This window comes from Syngnathoides biaculeatus, chromosome 3 (assembly GCF_019802595.1).
Source record: "Syngnathoides biaculeatus isolate LvHL_M chromosome 3, ASM1980259v1, whole genome shotgun sequence".
In the NCBI taxonomy this organism is placed as follows: Eukaryota; Metazoa; Chordata; class Actinopteri; order Syngnathiformes; family Syngnathidae; genus Syngnathoides; species Syngnathoides biaculeatus.
The window spans coordinates 7,109,465-7,128,849 of NC_084642.1; the positions used below are offsets into that span (position 1 = coordinate 7,109,465).

General features: G+C 41.7%; 1 protein-coding gene across 6 annotated transcripts in view; it reads left to right on the forward strand.

Moving 5' to 3' along the window:
- Positions 1–26: 26 nt before the first annotated feature.
- Positions 27–19,385, forward strand: part of LOC133497795 (polycystin-1-like protein 2) — a 57,592-nt gene continuing 38,233 nt past the window's right edge. For all 6 annotated transcript variants that reach the window (XR_009794107.1, XR_009794108.1, XR_009794109.1 and 3 more), the window contains exons 1-22: positions 27–81; positions 723–1,238; positions 3,120–3,278; positions 3,369–3,557; positions 5,534–5,644; positions 5,756–5,903; positions 8,075–8,307; positions 8,377–8,787; positions 8,887–8,999; positions 11,447–11,582; positions 12,395–12,593; positions 12,747–12,858; positions 12,946–13,087; positions 14,521–14,718; positions 14,794–14,936; positions 15,061–15,240; positions 15,313–15,450; positions 17,028–17,177; positions 17,258–17,382; positions 17,593–17,713; positions 17,941–18,069; positions 18,155–18,380. Coding sequence is in view for 3 of the 6 variants with exons in the window: in XM_061813968.1 (XP_061669952.1) it covers positions 917–1,238; positions 3,120–3,278; positions 3,369–3,557; positions 5,534–5,644; positions 5,756–5,903; positions 8,075–8,307; positions 8,377–8,787; positions 8,887–8,999; positions 11,447–11,582; positions 12,395–12,593; positions 12,747–12,858; positions 12,946–13,087; positions 14,521–14,718; positions 14,794–14,936; positions 15,061–15,240; positions 15,313–15,450; positions 17,028–17,177; positions 17,258–17,382; positions 17,593–17,713; positions 17,941–18,069; positions 18,155–18,380 (3,685 nt within the window). In the remaining 3 variants the exon portion in view is untranslated. The remainder of the gene's footprint in view (positions 82–722; positions 1,239–3,119; positions 3,279–3,368; positions 3,558–5,533; positions 5,645–5,755; positions 5,904–8,074; positions 8,308–8,376; positions 8,788–8,886; positions 9,000–11,446; positions 11,583–12,394; positions 12,594–12,746; positions 12,859–12,945; positions 13,088–14,520; positions 14,719–14,793; positions 14,937–15,060; positions 15,241–15,312; positions 15,451–17,027; positions 17,178–17,257; positions 17,383–17,592; positions 17,714–17,940; positions 18,070–18,154; positions 18,381–19,385) is intronic.

Below are 19,385 nucleotides of genomic sequence, written 5' to 3' on the forward strand. Positions count from 1 at the left end.
CGGGCATTTCTTTCATTTTCCAGAGCGACTGAGGCAACTGTGTGTAAACAACGCGTAAAATTGCCGAATAAAAAACTTCGAGTTGAGTTCTGTTGCGCCATGGGTTATTTAGAAAATATTTGCTTGTTCACTTGGGCATCATTTTATAGAATAATTAATAGCTAATAATCCTAATAGCATTAGCAAAACTACTGTACCTGTCGTTGATGTGCCCTGTTAATGCTAAAAGCCATTTATCAACTAGCTTACATAAATAAAAATACATCATAGAAAACATTTATCACAAAGTTTATTTTATTTTAAAGAAGGAGACATAAAGGCTAAGCATCTTTTGTGTGAATTCATCTTTTGTTATAAGGGTATTATGTGTTCATGCAGTTTATATTATAAATAGTATACAAAGAAATGTACAACAACTGTGTTTTCCATCAGCAGATTGTTTTTTTCATGGTAAATCAGAATGCAAGGTTATTATCTCCTTGCTTCTTTAGATATGAAAAATTGCCTTGAAAATCTGGACAGTTTTATCATCAGGCATGTCAACTCAAATGTTTTCAAACACTGTTGGTCTCTGCAACAAAACAGCCACAAGATAGATGAATGGCGACTGCTTTTAATGGCGAAATCAACATTTTGTAGGCGGTTGAATGACAACCATATCTCTCCCTGCAGGTTGTGAAGCCATTAGCGGCTGTTGACTGTCGGCTTTTGTCTCCTTTCAGGACAGCCCTCATCTTTTGTTTGTGCACAGGAGTTATATGCACAGCACAAAGCCGGACAGCCGTCACGTAAATTATCCGAATGTCAGAATTATCCCAAAGAGCAAGCCTTTGTTCGAGACGCTGACGTCATTGGCCTTTAAAGTCATGTTGTTACCACATTCAACGCAATCAATGTGGCAGGTGCAGAGACAGAGATGGACCGTATCACTTTTGGTGTCCTGACTTTATTTTTTCTCTTTCTCAGCTTGACCCGTTTCGTTGCAGGAGACCCCGATGCTCTTTCCTGCCCTGAATACCAGGAGGGCTTCGATGGCTCCTGCTACGAGTTTGTGGGTCTGCAGCGGCCCTTCCTCGGCGCCCAGAAGTGGTGTGAGAGAGGAGGAGGACACCTGGCCTTCATCCTGAATGACGAGACACAGAACTTCCTTCAGAGGCACCTCGATCCAAAGAAAAACTGGTGGCTCGGGCTGGCGCCTGCTGCACCGAACCTCACTCTGGAAACTGCTGCCGCCGGGGGTGAGAGGCCACGTCTCGTAAATTTATAATCTTTCATTTATTCCACACTGAGCTTCAAAGATCATTGTGAAATTGTGAAAGCAGCAATTTTCTGTAGTCACTGCAGTTCGAAATACAAAATAATAAGGTCTGCTTCAGAATTTGAAAACTGCCCAAGGGATTCACATTCATTTAAATGTCTACGATGTCTTTCAGGGTATATCTAATATCATAACACAATCCAAAACTCTTAAACACTATTACAACAACTCATATTTATTCCTGCCAACTTCAAAACATTGGAAATGACGGCAATAGGCATGGGCACACATAGTCACTGGGTAATGTTCAAACACCTGTCCTTTTTGGCCTAAACCAAGAAAAGTTCCCCCTTTTTGATACAAACCTTTAAAAACAAAACAAAAAATCAAAATGAGGAAAAAATGACCCTCTCATCAATTTTTGTCAAGTGTTTTGGATTTTGAAAGGTACATAATTATTTGAGTCCTTGGGAGGATTGTACATACGCCCCGTAGCCCAACTCCTTCTTTTTCCAGAAACTGTCATTTGAACAGGGGTGTGTTGACTTTTTTTATCCAATGTCCATCCATAAATAAAAAAGATTAGAAATTTTTTTTATTAATTTTGGAAATAATCTTGCCAATGAGTGGCCCTTTTTTGGGCGAGAGTTTCTGCCCCCTGGAATGTTTGTACACATAACTTGATGCCAAGGAAGGTTTTCTGGTAAAAACATCCCTGTGGAAGTTTATAGTCAAAGCCAAGCATAAAACAAATTTAAATAAAAAAAAAAAATAGATGTGTATTTAAAACAACTGCACAATTTCCTGAGGAATACCTGTTTAGCTTAATGCTGGCAAAAAAAAAATGTAAAACATCACTGACAGGCTCGCGAATAGCATCAGTGTGGCGGTGTCAGAACCATTCTAAGTAACAATTATTGGAATGCAAATGTTAGCGTGACAAATGTAGACAGACAATATTGTTATATTCACAGGCATGTTTTATTGATCATTTGCGGTAAATAACTAACACTACTGCAGCTTATTGACTCAATTGGGAAACTCTTCTTCGTGTGTGTCTCTATTTCAGTTTTACTTTGGGTTAGGGTTATTGGCTAATGTGCACACCGGAAGTAGCTCCACAAAGCCCACTGAAATCGAGCAAAAAATGTGTGTTTTTTACATTCTATGTAATTATGTTATTGTACTGTACATTTTTATGAAGTGCATTATAAAGTGCTATTTTTCTCAAGGTACAATATATTAACGACGCTTCCATTCGTTTCAATGTGGAAAGTTTACAGGATTTGAGCTATAGATTTTTTTTTTAGTTATGTGTACTGTTATCCTTTTTTTTAAGTCTTTTATTCATGACAGTAGTTTTGGGGGGTTCAAAATGTTGAATTTTGAAATATTTCAATAAGTGCCCTTTCAAAATTTAACAATGAAAGTAATTTCCTCACAGCAGGATGACTCACTTGGTTCTATTTTTTGAATAAACAGATTCAAAATGACGATCATTCCTAGAATTTACAATAGCCATTATTTCTTTGAAGAGGTTGATAATTAATTTTATCTGTTGACAGCGCCAGAACGTACTGTGCGCCCTTGAAGGAGCCAGAGGTCATATTTCATTTACTTTGCTTTATTATGAGGCTTACTGTCAGGTCCCCTGATTTACAACTTCCTCTTTATTTCCCTGGACAAAATATGAGTCATCGATAATCTGCACTGCTTCGATTTCATTTTTTTGCGTTGTTGTTTTAAGCCGCCAAGCGTTCTTACCTGGAATTCAGAGGAGCATATTTGAAGCGTTATTATGTCGAATAGAATAATAAATGTGATCCCTACCTCCCACCCCTCTTTTTTTCCTCATCACTAGTTTCTTTGGCCTGGCTGGATGGCTCAGATGTCAGATACGATAATTGGGCGAACAAGCCCGATGCGCAAGCGACCTGCGGATATATTCTAAAAAAGTCAGGCTTCCTGTGGGAAGCGTCAGAAAACTGTACCCAGGAACTTAACTTCATCTGCCAGTTTGGTATGTAAACTCATAGTGGCGTTTTTTTTCATTATCTTTTATCCAATTCAATTAGTATTTTTATTCTTTATTTTTTCGGTTTGCTTTCAGATTCTAGGAGCTCTATTGCCTGTGATGGCCAGAACGCCACGTTGCAGTGCGGCTCAGGTCAAGTCATAGAAATAGACGACGGTTTCTACGGTCGAAAAACTGTTCACTACTGCTCGACCAAACTCACCAGCACGCCCGCGCTTCCTCAGGATGAGTGCACCTGGACAGATGTCGCCGCCTCTGTGAAAGGTATTTGTGTGCACACATCTGGAGAATATCCATCCATCCGTCTATCTTCTTAGCTGCTTATCCTCACAAGGCTTGCGGGAATGCTAGAGCCTAACCCAGCTGTCAACAGGCAGGAGGCGGGGTACACCCTGAACTGGTCGCCAGACAATCGCAGGGCACATGGAGACAAACAGCCGCACTCACAATCACACCTTGGGGCAATTTAGAGTGTCCAATTAATGTTGCGTGTTTTTGGGATATGGGAGGAAACCGGAGTGCCCAGAGAAGTGTCAGGCAGGCACGGGGAGAGCATGCAAACTCCACACAGGCAGGGCCGGGATCAAACCCGGGTCCTCAGAAAAGTCACGGATACTACAGTGTAGTACCGTAATTTCCGGCCGACAGAGTGCATCGGATTATAAACCTCACCCAGTACATTTGCAACATTTGGTACACACTTAAGCCGCACCTGTGCAAAAGCCGCAAGTGCCCACATTGAAACACGAGATATTTACAAAGAAAGACGGTACGCAGAAAAAGTTTTCAAAGTTTTAATACCTGATCTTAGCTTAACATAGCAACAACACGGTAGCACGAACAGGGCTGGTTAAAAAAAAACAAAAACATACTGGTATAACAAAAAAAAAATAGCCGCGGCAGCTACACAGTAGGAACACGGTAGCATATTTTCTATTAGTATTACGCGTGAAGCTGTACAATATACTCTGTGTGGTAAACTTGCTTTTGATTATTTTGATTTACAGCCAGACAAAGACATGTTCATAAGCTAAAGCCATGGGCCTTCCCCCTTGCCCAACAAAGCTACACGTTAGTCTTTATGATGCGACGATGCTGGGCTACTGTTCTAGTCGTGTCCTCAAATGCAAGTAAAGAGAACTGAAACTAATGTATCTATACATTCATGTATCTATACATTTGGATACTTGTCCAAGATGGAACGCGATTGACTATTGTGTGAATACGTAAGCCTGCTCACAAAGAACAATTAGTGTTCAAAACGATAGTTCGAAGCCTCATACTTGGGGCAAATAAATGACTTTTGGGAAAGGTGTCTTGAAATAAAATTGTCTAAATAAAAAAAAAAAAAATGTAGAATTAACATGTCCTGGATGGTCCATCAATATGATGATACTCATCTAAGTCAGTGATTCTCAAAAGTGTGGTACTTTGCCTCCCTCTAGTGGTTTGTAAGAATCACTCAATTGAGTAGAGTTCATTTTTAAGGACAGTGCAATTGTATTTAATCGATTAGAACTGGGCGGCACAGTGGATCAGCTGGTAAAGTGTTGGCCTCACAGTTCTGACGACCTGGGTTCGATTCTGGCCCTACCTGTGTGGAGTTTGGATGTTCTCCCCGTGCCTGCGTGGGTTTCCTCCGGGCACTCCGGTTTCCTCCTACATTCCAAAAACATGCAACATCAATTGGACACTCTAAATTGCCCCTAAGTGTGATTGTGAGTGCAGCTGTTTGTCTCGAAGTGCCCTGCGATTGGCTGGCAACCAGTTCAGGGTGTACCCTGCCTCCTGCCCGTTGACGGCTGGGATAGGCTCCAGCATTCCCCGCGACCCTTGTGAGGATAAACGGCTAAGAAGATGGATGGATGGATGGACGGTTAGAACTGTTTTCATCCATTTCTTTACACAGTGTTGATGCCCAGATGTTGCATAGTTATTGTTACAGTGGCTTACAATGATATTAAGTGTATTTTTTCGGGATTGTTTGTGATTAACCTCATTTTGATGATTATGGTGATACTTAGAGAGCCAAGTAAAGTTTTGAGATGGCGCTTAGTGTAAACATATCGATTAACGTGTTTTCTGTGACGCCACCATAGATGGTTGATAATGGCCAAAAGAAATGTTGTGATAATTGTAACGTGTTTGACTTTGGAGGTTCCGCTGTAATGGACAAAAGGTCTGCTCCTTGACTTTTGAAACATCACCGCGTGCTCTTTCGGGCTTTTGTGTCGTTCCAGGCAGTTGCCATGGACTCCAGGCCTGCCAAGCTCCGGCAGACGCCAAGACCTACGGTGAACCTTGTCCCCTGTTAGGAAGTTACTTGTCTGTGGAATACCGCTGTAAAGACGGTCAGATATACTCCTCGAACTTCTCTGCTCCAATAAAAGTTACATTAGTGATGAAATGCTAGAAATCCATTTGTACGTGTATTTAAATTTTGTGATTTGATTTCTTTTCAGGACTCCACTTGCTGATGAACAAGACGGCGGCGGTGTTGGAGAATGTTACGATCAATATCAAGTGGCTCCTGCAACCTTATGAGGGAAACCTTACCTGTGCTCTGAATGCTGGAGATGGCCACACGGTTGATGCCATCACCCCAGAAGAGTGAGCTCTAATTTGTATTATAGTACGTTACATACTAACTTTATGATCAATTCCACAATAAAATGACAGTCGATAACAGGGCCTCGGTTCTCGACCACAATCCGTTCCAGAAAACGATTCGAGAAGTGATTTGTTCGAAAACCAAATCACTATTTTCTATAACAATGAATGGAAAAAGAAATAATCAGTTCCAAACTCTTAAAAAATGGGCTTTTTAAAGCATTTTTTAGCTTTTCCTGACAATAAACTGCATAGTAGAAATACATGTGTCATTTAAATACTTTATATAACAAAGTAATTTCAGAAATACATTTATTTTTTTTTTCCTTAAAATGTATGCTTTAGTAGTAGAGTGCGCGAGACTGGGAGTGCATTGCTGTATCTGTAGCAACTCAGCACCCAGCCTTGTAAACTTTTGACGTCGGTTGCATATGGACCGATCAAGTGACAGAGGAGCTCCTTTTTTTAACAAGCAATAATAATCATTTCTCTCTCTGTGTCCCAAATAATTATGATCACTCCTTAAACATTGTTTTTCTATATTGTTTGATTTTGACATTTTAATTTGCATCACTCTAAAAAGAAATACTTATTTTTCAATTCTCAGTAATTGTTGCGTTTCACCTTTGCACTCTTCTCTTGTGTGCCTATTCTTTTGTTTTATGATGACAATATCCAATGTTCAGGCTTTGTTCGTGTTTACATACATATCGCATTTTAAAAGATAAAAGATATACAGTGATGCCTCGGTTCTCAACCATAATCCGTTCCAGAAAACGGTTCGAGAAGTGATTTCTTCAAAAACCGAATCAATGTTTCCCATTAAAATGAATGGATAAAGAAATAATGCATTCCAAACCTAAAGAATTAGGCTTTTTAAAGCAGATTTTTTTTTTAGCTTTTCCTGATAATAAAGTGCATAGTAGAAATACATGTATAGTTTAAATACTTTATATCATAAAATAATTTAAGAAATGTATTTATTTTTCGCTTAAAATGTATGCTTTAGTGGGAGAGTACGCGAGACTGGGGGTGCGTCGCCGCATCTGTAGCGCCTCGGCCCTCAGCCTCGTAAACTTTTTTTTATTAACAAAAGTGCAGAATAACTTTAAACAAGCAACTTGCCTTCTTTGGAGTCATGATTGGGGGTTAATACGGTAGTCCTCGATAAGAAGAAAAACAACAGTCACTACCGGGACACGTCTGTGTACAGACGCTGTGTTAAACAGAACATCACAAAAGTGCGCTGGCTTCGCTGCACGTGTTATGTCATTTCTGGGTTTTTTTTTTTTTTTTTTTTTGGGGGGGGGGGGTTGTTCGAATTGACAATAACAAAACGCGTCAAGGGTGGGTCAGCTGGTCTGGCCGCGCCCAATATGTTGTTTCCGTTTTTTTTGGGGGGGGCGTTTTTGTACTGATTTTCGTTCGAAAACAGAAGGGGGAAAAAAATCCCGAAATTTTCGTTGGAAAACTGATTTGTTCGAAAACGAGGACATTCGAAAACGGAGGCTTTACTGTACCAGTTTTCAAGAATCCAAAAAAGATGTCATGTATGTTGAACCCTTAACGTTACACTGTCAAAGAGAGCAAGCCATATTCAACACTGTAGGATGTTAATTTGTGGGGACTGATCATCCATCCATCCATTTTCTTTCCCGCTTATCCTTACGAGGGTCGTGGGGAGTGCTGGAGCCTATCCCAGCTCTCAGCGGGCAGGAGGCGGGGTACACCCTGAACTGGTTGGCAGCCGCTCGCAGGGCACGTTGTGACAAAACAATCGCACTCACAATCACACCTCGGGGCAATTTAGAACGTCCAATTAATGTTGCATGTTTTTGGGATGTGGGAGGAAACTGGAGTGCCCGGAGAAAACCCACGCAGGCACGGGGAGAACATGCAAACTCCACACAGGCAGGGCCGGGATGGAACCCGGGTCCTCAGAACTGTGAGGCCAACGCTTTACCAGCTGATCCACCGTGCCGCCTACAACAAAAATAATAATTTTTAAAAAAGTTTGATTGACAGTCAATCAAAATGGAGCATTATAGCATATGTGGAGGCACCCATCTCTTTTTATCTTGTCTAAACGGTCATAAGGTTATGACGTGTCGGTGCACAACTCCGTAAGATCTCAAACGGCCTCGATGAACTCATTTGACCGTATCTGGCAGGACGGAGAGCTCGGTCACGCACAAATTCGAAAGGCCTGGACTTTTCGTGGTCACGGTGGAGTGTTCCACCAGCGATTGGCACGTGACGGCTCAAAAAGCCGTCAGCATTCTGGAGCCGGTGGGCCAGTTTGGAGACATCAAGTGCCATAGCACCAACGCGTCAGAGGGCGGCGCTAACTGCACCCTGCTTTACAATGGCGGGCCTGTTGAAGTTCAGGTCACAGTGGAAACAGGTGAGTCTATCATACCATGTTCTCACGTTTAATAACATTAAGTAAACCAATATTTTCTGTTCAAAACAGGCACAAATGTTACCTACACCCTTCAATACGAGGACCTTTTACTCGCAAACACATCAGCTGATCAAGGGATCACGCCGCACAACGTTACATTGAACTCAAGTGCCGTGGAGCAGCTTGGGCGCGGTTGTCGCAACGTGACTTTAAACGCCTCCAACGAGGTCACGACCCCAGCGGTGTCCGCCCGGTTCGAGCTGTGCCTTCTGGAGCCTCTTGAGGGCCTGCGAGCCTCTGTGATGGCAGAGGATGGCCGGTGTCCCGACTCCGGCGACCTCACCGTCGGCGTTTGGCTGGAGCGCGGCGCCCCCGTGCGGCTCCTCTTTACCCTGAGTGTCAACAACGTTACTCGCCTCGAGACCAGAGACATGGTCAACGGAAGCTTCCAAACGTACACCTTTGGAAGCCCACTTGAAGGTACTCCAACTTGCGTGAATTAAAGCACACAACATTGCTCAGTACAGCATTGTGCATTCATAAAATTCCCCAAATAACTTTTCTTTTTTTTTATTGCAGATTTGTTTGAATTGAATGTGCAAGCCGTGAATGCTTTCTCAACATCTGACGTCAACGTGAGCCTGGAAAACGTATTCCTGGCATGCAGTAACTACTCCGATACTGAAAACATGGTATGTAATGTGTAATAAACAGCATGAGTAGTACTTTGTTAACACCTATTGTCACACACACTAATGCACAGGTGTCAAACTCAAGCATATCCGGCCCACCGCATGGTTTTATGTGGCCCGTGAAGGCAAATTATTTCAGATTATTTCCATGTTTTTTGTTAAAATCTGTACAAAATATCAAATTTTCATATCATAGCCTATGATATTGTGATATTGCAAGCATTATTGTGTACCCAATCATATTTTAAAAACACATTAACCGGGATTTCTAATTCCAAAACTAGTTCATAAATTTCACATGTAAATATGATGAGACGAAAGATTTTCATGGTTTCAGTCATAACGGCCCTCTGAGGGAAAAAGTAACTACAATGTGGCCCGTGACAAAAACGAGTTTGACACCCCTGCACTAACGCATGACTTGTGAATGCTTCTATTTCATTTCTCAAGTGCAATAGTTGTATCAGATGTTGCCTTTAAAAGATGATAATTCTAAGTTTTGCGTGACATTGTCAAAGCAGATTTTAGGTTGTAGTTCAAATGTCAGTTGTTTGTTATATTAAAAAAATAAAAGGAGTTATTTCAACCCCCCCCCCCCCCCACACACACACACACACCAATTATGTGACCAATCACCTGTCCAACTCAACTGGAAAAAAAATGGTGAGGATAAATACAATAAATCACTGAAATAATATGGTTGCAAAAGTGTACACACCCTCTTCTAACCAAGATGTGGCTATGGTCAGAGTGAATCAGTCACATATACAGTGAAGAAAATACTAAGTATTTGGACACCCTGCTATATTGCAAGTTCTCCCACTTTGAAATCATGGAGGGGTCTGAAATTTTCATCGTAGATGCATCTCCACTATGAGGGAGATAATCTAAAAAGAAAAATCCAGAAATCACAATGTACACATTTTTTTTATGATTTATTGGTTCAAGGCCCATATTAAGTTTGCCAATGACCATTTGGAAAATAGAGAGGAGTCATAGGAGAAAGTTTTGGAGTCAGATAAGACCAAAATTGAACTTTTTGGTCATAATTCCTCTAACCGTGTTTGGAGGAAGACGAATGATGAGTTCCATCCCATGAACACCATCCCTACTATGAAGCATGGGGGTGGTAGCATCATGCTTTGGGGATTATTTCTGCACATGGGACAGGACGACTGGACTGTACTAAGAAGAGGATGACTGTGGCCATGTATTGTGAGATTTTGGGGAGCAACCTCTTTCCCTCAGTCAGAGCATTGAAGATGGGTTGTGACTGGGTCTTTCAACATGACAATGACTAGAAGCACACAGCCAGGAAAACCAAGGACTGGCTCCGTAAGAAGTATATCAAGGTTCTGGCGTGGCCTAAACCCAATAGAAAATCTATGGAGGGAGCTGAAACTCCGTGTTTCTCAGCGACAGCCCAGAAACCTGTCTGATCGAGAGAAGATCTGTGTGGAGGAGTGGGCCAAAATCCCTCTTGCAGTGGGTGCAAACCTGGTGAACAACTACAGGAAATGTTTGACTTGTGTAATTGCAAACAAAGGCTACTGTACCAAATATTAACATTGGTTTTCTCAGGTGTCCAAATACTTATTTGTAGCTGTATCACACAAATAAATCGTTAAAAAAAATCTTACATTGTGATTTCTGTATTTTTCTTTTTATATTTTCTCTCTCACAGTGGACATGCGCCTACGATGAAAATTTCAGACCACTCCATGATTTCTAAGTGGGAGAACTTGCAATATAGCAGGGTGTTCCAATACTTATTTTCTTCACTGTACTGTGAACTGTTCATAATTCCCTTCACACTGTTTCAGGGCCCTGTTCCAGATGAAGAAAAACAGCCCAAAGCGTAATGCCGCCGCCACCATGCTTCACTGTACTCTAGCTATGGTGTTGTTTTGGCGACGAGCATTGTTGTATTTGCCCCAAACATACTGGCACTCTTTGAAATATGGCCAAAAACTTGAAACTTGATTTCACCACACCAAATCACATTTTCCCACATGTCGGAAGATTTTGATTTGGTCCAAAGAAAGGTTTATGTCAGTCTCTCTCTCTCTCTCTCTCTCTCTCTCTCTCTCCTCTCTCTCTCTCTCTCTCTCTCTCTCTCTGTCTCTCTCTCTCTCTCTCTCTCTCTCTCTCTCTTTTTTTTTTTTTAAATACAAAAAAACTGGAATTGAACAAGGACATGTAGACATTTTATATCATGTGTGTTTTGAATATAATTAAATTAGAAAGACCACTCCTGCAAACTACAACCATAAAATAAATATATTATGTTAATGCGAATCTGACAGTGACAATATGGATTAAAAATGGCCATTCGCTCGGCATTTTTCAGAGTTCTTATAGTGGAGGTGCTTGATGTCATCGTGTTTTGGTCATTTGCTGTTTATTCACATAACCTGTGGGTATTGTTGCTTTATTTTCATTTTCAGACTCCCGGTGAATCTTACGACTTGAAAGTCATTTCCACTCCCGAATTTGTGATTGACTACACTCGCAATGTCACCCTCAGCATTCATGGAAATGTGTCATTACCCAGCGAACGACTCAAATATCAATGGAAATGTAGTAAGTCCAATTACTTCCTTTTTTTGATGAGTTTTGTAACATACATCCCATCAACTCGGTGTACAGCATTTTTTTACATTCTAAAAACAAGTAAATACTGTAATATTTGTTGCAATAACATAGCTGTCTTTTCCCTAAAATGAATTTTTAAGTGAAATATTTTTTATTTTGTTTTTTTATCCTTGTATCAGGCGGCACGGTGGCTCAGCTGTAAAGCATTGGCCTCACAGTTCTGAGGTCCCTGGTTCAATCCCGGGCCCGCCTGTGTGGAGTTTGCATGTTCTCCCCGTGCCTGCGTGGCTTTTCTCCGGGCACTCCGGTTTCCTCCCACATCCCAAAAACATGCAACATTAATTGCACACTCCAAATTGCCCCTAGGCGTGATTGTGAGTGCGGCTGTTTGTCTCGGTGTGCCCTGCGATTGGCTGGCGACCAGTTCCGGGTATACCCTGCCTTCTGCCCGTTGACAGCTGGGATATGCTCCAGCACTCCCCGCGACCCTCGTGAGGATAAGCAGCTAAGAAAATGGATGGATCGATAATTATGTTTCACATTAAATAGTTTTTTATTGCAATATTGTGAATAAAAAATTGTTAATTGGATCATTTTGAATACACATTTATCATTTGAAAATTACAAATTAGCACAAACTATGATTATTTTTTTTAAATGAACTTTTACATATTTTACAGTTCATTTTTAATTTTCTAGTAATGGGCTTCAATGTCAATGTAACACATGAAAGTTGTTGCCCGAACTTGATATTTCCTGACATTGTCTATGCAGTGATTTACATTTCTCTTCTTCCAAAGGAGGGGACTGCAAATGCAGCAATCAAACAAATGACGAAACACACGTGATTGACAAAGATTGTCTTCCGAATCCATTCGAGATGGCCGTCTACACTGTGAGTGTGAGGAAAACGGCCTGGTTTAGAAAATGGGTACGGCTAGCGTCCGCTTCTAAATGCGTTGCTGTTGTTCTGGAGGAATTGAAAAATGTCACCATCAGGTAAAATCACGTTATATAGACTTACTACAGTACAGTTATTTTCGGCTGAACTATGTATTTGTATATGTGCTACTGTGGTCATTTACATCAGTCGCAAATGAAGCCGTTTGAATTAATATTTTGCTGTTTGATTACTTACATTCACACATACAGTTGCGATAAATGCACTTCCATTAATGTGAGCAACCCTATAAAGCTGAGACTGAACTGCGTGGCCACCTGCCCAGATGTCGACTGGTACACGGAGGATTCAAAACCACTGAGGGCAAGTCTGAATCAGACACCTTTGGCGATGTTGACCATCACTCTGTCGAATGAACACTGTCAAAAGTGATTTTTCTACTCTTCGCAGGATGATCTTGAAAACTGTTACTCACAAGAAGGAAGAAGGCCGCTGATGAAGAAGCAACAGGGCAACTCGGAGTTTCTTGTAAACGCCCGACAGCTGAAACAGTCAAGGGACAATTTGCGGAACATCACCGTGATTGTTCAAGGTGTGCATCTGAACACATCGTTTGAATACACTGTCAAAAGTAGACTCACAATAAGAGTCACTTTTTATCCTTTAATTAAGGCACAATCTGTACTACACAAGGACAATCATTTGACTTTAAAAAGACTGGTTTGTAGTTTTAAAATTAATTAATTAATTAATTAAATAATTATAAGGCGGCATGGTGGAGCAGCTGATAAAGTGTTGGCCTCAGATTTGTGAGGTCCTGGGTTCAATCCCGGACCCGCTTGTGCGGAGTTTGCATGTTCTCCCCGTGCCTGCGTGGGTTTTCTCTGGGCACTCTGGTTTACCTCCCACATGCCAAAAACTTGGATTAATTGAAGACTCTAAATTGCCCCTAGGTGTGATTGTGAGTGTGACTTGTCACTTTTTCACATGACGTCGTGAGTCAGATGACTTTTGTTTACGACGCCATACTGAATGGCAAAACTACAATACAACTCACGTTTTTTTAGTGATCTTTTCGTGAATATTGGCATGCTTATAAGCATATTACGGCCCTTTCATTATGGTATTTCATTGTGTGGCTTATGGTTGTAAGACCAAACAGAAAAAGGGGTCTGACACTTCAGGCATTGTTTACCTTTTGCTGGGCATTTAGCTAATTTACTGTGGTATCCTCCACATTTGTTACATATCTTTACGGTGGTCTTTGGGCTATCGATATGCCTACTAGAACCCGCTTTGAAACTTTGCTTTCCAGGTTTGCGGTGGATAACGTGAACCTTGTGGCTGTCACTAGCCATAGCCTTTAGCTGGTTAGCACTCACTCTGACACCATGTTATGATTATGCTGTCGTGTTATTGAATAATGTAGACGTGAGTCCAACTGTACTTTTTAATGTGGGTGATATTTATTCCGCTTTTTCCCCCGCCAACCACTTTAGCTCACTTCCTTATCGTCCTGTCTCGTCGCGCCCCGCTGATATCAGCACAATCACACCACAAACTCTCGAGTTTCACATGTGGCTTCTTTCTTTATTCCTCACTCCAGCACAAGTGCCTCAATCGCTTCTGAGGACAGGGTTCGTTTGTCAAAGGACTTTCAAGATAAAAGATCAAACGATAACCGTAGCCAAAACATTACAGTGTACACTTATCACTTTGTAGCTATGATATGTAGACACGATCTTGTCGTCCAAAATGGCGTTGTAAACAAAAAACACATGGTCGGCATGACGTCAATGAAAAGTATCTATTGGCTGGCAACCAGTTCAGGGTGCACCCTGCCTCTTGTCCCATGATAGCCGGGATGGGCTCCAACACTCTCGCGACCCTTGTGAGGATAAGCGGCTCAGAAAACGGATGCATATTAATAACAAAGGAGATTGATGAAACCATTAAAACCTACAGAATATCTTTGCGTGACGTCCTTGTACGCGGTATATAAACGGTGTGACTTTGTCAAACCAGGTAAATCGGAGCTCGGCTATGCCAAGTACACACTCCCCATACCGGATCCGGAGCCAACTGAAGCCCCACCAGACGTCGTTCCCCCAACGTGCAGGATCTTTCCGCTGTCGGGCACTGTGCTTGACTCATTTGATATCAGCTGCCAAGCTAGTTCTTTCTGCTCTTCGGGCTGTCAGTATTGCTTCAAGACAGGCACAGGTGAGTAAATGCAACTTAGAGGTGCGTGCTGTGTGCAATTGCAGATTTAAATGAATGACCAAACTTGTCTTGAAGGCAAACATCTACGTTGCACTAATAAAGAATTGGTGAAATCTATTCTATTGCCCGTTGGAGACGAGAAGAACAATTACAATTTGTCTATCGTGGTGACTGTGAAAAATGAATATACAGAAGTTAGTACAACGGTCCACACTCAGGTGGGTTAAAGAAATCGAAAGAACTAATGGACATTTATCTTGAGTTATTGCAATCTCCTCGTGAAAAAAAAATTGCACATTTGATGTCAATTCATTTTTTTATGATGATTATATTTTTTTAAAGGTTCGTAACAACAACTCCAGCGCTTCCGTGGAGACCCTGCAGTCAGTTTTAGACGATACCGTCTCGCAGTTAGAGGAGGACGGTCTTCTCTCTGGAGAGGCCCTCGGCCAAATCGTCACCTCCGTAGCCGACATTCTCAACACCGAGACTGACGAGGATCAGAAGGATGCAAGGAAGAAGGTATCCAGGAGAGCTTTATTTCCTGCAGTAGTTGAGTGCTGTGATATAAATCCACCCATGCTTGTCTTTCAGCTTAGAGAGCAAATGCTGACAAAAATGACTACAGTGCTGCTGGACTCTCCGTCAAACACCAGTCAGGAGGTACAAGTGACAGCCAGAGCTGTGGCTGGACTCACACAGCGCTCAGATGAGCTCAGTCCCGCTGCCCAGGTACATGCAGGTTGTTCGAGAATGCTTATTGTATGATATTAAAGCCAGATACAGTGAAGAAAATAAGTATTTCAGCACCATGCGATATTGCAAGTCCTCCCACTTAGAAATCATGGAGGGGTCTGAAATTTTCATCGTAGGTGCATGTCTACTGTGAGAGAGGTAATCTAAAAGGAAAAATCCAGAAATCACAATGTATGATATTTTTAACAATTTATTTGTGTGATAGAGCTGCAAATAAGTATTTGAACTCCTGAGAAAACTAATGTTAATATTTGGTACAGTAGCCTTTGTTTGCAATTACAGAGGTCAAACGTTTCCTGTAGTTGTTCATCAGGTTTGCACACACTGCAGGAGGGATTTTGGCCCACTCCTCCGCACAGATCTTCTCGAGATCAGACAGGTTTCTGGGCTGTCGAAGAGAAACACAGAGTTTCAGCTCGCTCCAAAGATTTTCTATTGGGTTTAGGTCTGGAGACTGGCTAGGCCACGCCAGAACCTTGATATGCTTCTTACGGAGCCACTCCTTGGTTTTCCTGGCTGTGTGCTTCGGGTCATTGTCATGTTGAAAGACCCAGCCACGACCAATCTTCAATGCTCTGACTGAGGGAAAGAGGTTGTTCCCCAAAATCTCACAATACATGGCCTCGGTCATCCTCTCCTTAATACAGTGCAGGGGTCCTGTCCCATGTGCAGAAAAACACCCTCAAAGCATGATGCCACCACCCTCATGCTTCACAGTAGGGATGGTGTTCTTGGGTTAGAACTCGTCATTCGTCTTTCTCCAAACACGGTTAGTGGAATTATGATCAAAAAGTTCCATTTTGGCCTCATCTGACCACAAAACCTTCTCCCTTGACTCCTCTGTATCATCCAAATGGTCATTGGCAAACTTAAGACGGGCCTTGACATGTGCTGGTTTAAGCAGGGGAAAACTTCAGTGCCATGCATGATTTCAAACCATGACATCTTGGTGTATTACCAACAGTCACATTGGAAACGGTGGTCCCAGCTCTTTTCAGATCATTATTCAAGTCCTGTTGTGTCGTCCTGGACTGATTCCTCACCTTTCTAGGATCATTGAGACCCCACGAAGTGATATCTTGCATGGGGCTCCACTCCGATTGTTTAGCTTCTTCCATTTTTCTAATGATTCATCCAACAGTGGACCCTTTTTCATCAAGCTCCTTGGCAATTTCTCCGTCGCCCTTTCCAGCTGTGTGGAGTTGTACAATTTTGTCTCTGGTGTCTTTGGGCACCTCTTTGGTCTTGGCCATGTTACAAGTTTGAGTCTTACTGATTGTATGGGGTGGACAGGTGTCTTTATGCAGCTAATGACGTCACACAGGTGCAACTGATTCAGGTTAATACATGGAGTGGAGGTGGACTTTTAAAGGCGGACTAACAGGTCTTTGAGGGTCAGAATTCTAGCTGATAGACGGGTGTTCAAATACTTATTTGCAGCTGTATCACACAAACAAATCGTTAAAAAAAACCTTACATTGTGATTTCTGCATTTTTACTATACTTATTTTCTTCACTGTATATTCCAATTTGCCTTGGTGTTTACATTTTAGGAAGAAGCAAGTTCATTGTTGGTTGACCTAAGCTCGTCCCTCAACACTATAAGTGTTCATCAGGATGGTAGTAGTGACAACGGAGAAGTTGTGGACGGAGCTTCACCGATAGTTGAAGCCGCCAGTAATATATTGAACGCTTCGTCAAATGTACGAGTCACACGACCGTTGCTCAGCTTATCTGTTGTTATTTTTTTAAAGTCGTCACTTGAGTAAAATTTTCTCTTCAGGAAAAAGTTTCCAACTCCCTTCTGACCGGAATAAACAATGTACAGAATGCCTTGTTGAATCATAAAAAGTTGAACGGCGATCCCATCATTATTGACTCTGATCAGATCAGCGTGTATGTCAACAGGTAAGATGGGATAGTTTTGGACATATACACACAGGCCACAACATTTGGATCAAATAATGAAATACAGTTTAAAAAAAAAAGCATCATTAGAAAGTTAATAATGCCCAGAGAAAATTTACAAAGATAATAATAAACATTTTGATATGGCTCATTTACGGGTCCTAATAATTCCCTCATGCAAAGCTTTAAATAAACGTGAGTTTTTTACAGACTATCTCCAGAAAACATGCAAATACAGGATATAAACATCGAAAGGACCAGCGCTTCGAGATTTTCTTTTCCAACTCTGCCTTCTGATATTTTCTTACCAGATGAGCCTGTGGATGTCAGAGTAAGTGCATACCATTTATGTAATAGAGATATAATCTTTTTTTTTTTTTAAATCTGCTTTTAAAAACAGAATAATGCTCAAATAGGCGGCAATAATTTAACGGTGTTTATTTTTGTGTTTGTAGTTTACATTGGTGTAGTCCTGCACTGCATCTTGACAGTGATTCCAAGTGTTTGGTCTGCCTTATTTAGCTGCACACGAGAGAATAATAACGCAATATTTCACAGATGATGAGTTTTGAAAAGAACCCATATTCGTGGAAAGGTGGCAACATTTCGGGAGCTGTGGGATCTGTGTCGCTCACAAGAACAAACGGCACTGTCATCCCTGTTAAGAATTTGCCCGAGGAGATTGAGGTAGTGTGGATAAGCAACATTTTAAATACTGCAAACGTGTATTAGTGTCCGTACCAATCTGTTTTTGTGTCACTGGGGTTTTAAGATTATCCTCCCCAGGCTGGATATTGGACAGGAGAACAGTACCGTTCTGGACCTGGCCAATTTTAGCACGTTAATGATTGATGTTCCTTCACCTGACGTTACACTGGTTCTGAAAATGGATCCGTCTGAAAACATTACATTCGTGGTACTCCTGGGTTACAAGAATTATCCAACAATTGAGGATTACGTGGCCAAAACTCAGATGCCTCTTGAGAATGTGAAAGAAGGTATGTTGAAAAAATACTTTGTTCTCTCTCGTTTTTAATAAAATAGTAATTTTTAATTCAAATTAAAAAAAAATATCTTAGATTACTTAAGATTTCAATAAAATGTTTGTAGGCGAGCTAACATTTTTTATTAAACTGACGAAAATAAAATTAATACAATGGCAATATAAAAGGTGGCACGGTGGAGCAGCTGGTAAGGCGTTGGCCTCACAGTTCTAAGGTCCCGGGTTCGATCCCGGCCGCCCCTCTGTGGAGTTTGCATGTTCTCCCCGTGCCTGAGTGGGTTTTCTCCAGGCACTCCGGTTTCCTCCCACATCCCAAAAACATGCAACATTAAATGGAGACACTAAATTGCCCCGAGGTGTGATTGTGATTGTGAGTGTGGGTGTTTGTTTCCATGTGCCCTGCGATTGGCTGGCAACCAGTGCAGGGTGTACCTCGCCTCCTGCCCATTGGGAGCTGGGATAGGCTCCAGCACTCCCCGCGACCCTCGTGAGGATAAGCAGCTCAGAAGATGGATGGATACTCATTGCCATTCAGAGCTTACGGCCATACTAGTTCTTGGAAGCTTAAGCAGGTTTGGCCCTGGTTAGTACTTGGATGGAAGACTGCTTGGGAATACGAGGTGCTTTAAGCTTCTCTCCCTGACTAAAAAATGCAGAGGGGTTGCGTCAGGAAGGGCATCCGGTGTAAAACTGTGCCAAACAAATGTGTGTTCATCTGAGATGACACCCTGTGGCGACCGCTAACGGGACAAGCCGAAAGGAAAGGAAGAAGATTGATGGGAACCTCGACCTCCCTAACATAGCCGCCACATAGACCATGCTTACCTTTTAACCACACTGCTACAGTGCAGTGTTGTATACAGTTCAGCGGCTCCCAACAGTTTTGTATGTGCCACACACCAAGAAAATTTTAAACATGTTCTTCCAACCTTCTGTGTTAATGAAAAAGTTAAACAAATGGAAATAGTTTTATATAATGTATACTACATTGGAAATTTGG